Genomic DNA, 1,605 nt, shown 5'->3' on the forward strand with positions numbered 1-1,605 from the left:
TCATATTTTTTATTATTGATTCTCATTTATATTTTACACAGAATTGACTTAATTTCTTGAACAAGTATTTTTATAAGAGAAATTCTTTTAAATATTAAAACTCACATATTTAACACAATTTATTATACTTATTTCAATAATATACAAAAATTACTATTTATAAATTATATTGCGCATAAAATTGTTCTGCTACAGAAACGAGGTTTCTCTGGAATAAATATGATAAAACAGTAGATACATAAAGAGTACTATTAAAAAACTATATTATATGTTCATTTATTAAAAAAAATGGAATCTAGATATAATACTACAAAATTTTTAGTAATTTACATTTGAATTCACTAATATGAATTATTAGATATTACTATTTCTTTTAATACTCTGTTTTATATAAATACTAAAAAGAAATTGTAGAGGGAACAAATATTTATGTATACATTATTTACTTTTTATGTAGAAATTTATACCCCAATCTGAAAAAGATTTGCCCTCAGAAAAGTTTTATGATGCTATGGACAAGGTACCTGAGAATTACAATTATTATAATATAGAATGTATTAAGATGAACATAAAAATAATAAATATTGAAAAGATGAATTTGAAGGTACATGAAAATTTAAAAAAAAAATATTACAAGTGAAAGAAATTTGTAGAAAGATCATAAGAAATTTAAATGACTATGCATTATGGGATAATTCGAATGCTAAATACGATGTGTGCAAACTTTTAAATTATTGGGTATATAGTAGATTAGTTCGTATTTGGGGTTCTGATAAACCTAGTATTATTACTACTCCTCTTGCCGCCCTCCATAGGGTATGGAATGAATTTCTTAAAAAATCATCAAATACGTCTCTCAATAATAAATGTATCCCTGATATGGGTTTAGCTGTACAGCATAACTGGCAGGATAGGAAAAAATTGTACGATTATTATGTTGATTATGATTATCTTCTTTATATGGCCAAAAACTATGACAAAGATGAATGCACATATTATTATAAAATTAATGAAATGATTCCATTATATAATTTCTATAAGGATTTATGTAGTACTCATAGAGAAAGATGTCCAGACGTCTTTTATGAATTCCCGGTAGAAAATATTGAGTCTGAGCTAACAGATTTACAATGTTATTCTAAATTTAATGGTATAAATGGTCCCATTTTAGAGGCTACTTCTTCGCTTCAACTTGTAGACAACAAAGGAGAGCATGAAAAACCTGCAGAGGATATTTCAGATTACATTATAGATGATTATACAGTCGAATCTAATACCCAGTTAGATAGTGGAAATTCCGGAATTGGAAAAAAAGTTACTCATTCAATTCTTGGCGCAGCTCCAGTTTTATTAACTGGCACTGTGTTATATAGAGTATGTATATATTTTGTAAACATATATCATTATAGTACGAACTTGTAAACACATTTCTTTACATGTACAACAATAATAAGTAAATGTATTACATATCTATATTTTAATTTTTTAAATAAAGTTAACGCCTTTAGGTCCCTGGATTCGTGGGCTCTTTGGAGACACAACAAATAGTAAGAATACCATGGATGCATTTTCATCTTATACACAAGAAACAAGCGATATGTTTTA

At 26.4% G+C, this 1,605-nt stretch overlaps 1 protein-coding gene across 1 annotated transcript; it reads left to right on the plus strand.

Moving 5' to 3' along the window:
• Nucleotides 1-653: 653 nt before the first annotated feature.
• On the plus strand, nucleotides 654-1,422 carry PCYB_005770 (CYIR protein; the record flags this gene model as incomplete). The annotated part of the gene is made up of 1 exon (XM_004227998.1): nucleotides 654-1,422. A coding segment is annotated over one exon (768 nt), but the record flags the coding sequence as incomplete, so codon positions are not given.
• Nucleotides 1,423-1,605: the final 183 nt, after the last annotated feature.

Source organism: Plasmodium cynomolgi (genome assembly GCF_000321355.1).
Source record: "Plasmodium cynomolgi strain B DNA, scaffold: 0807, whole genome shotgun sequence".
Classification (NCBI taxonomy): Eukaryota; Apicomplexa; class Aconoidasida; order Haemosporida; family Plasmodiidae; genus Plasmodium; species Plasmodium cynomolgi.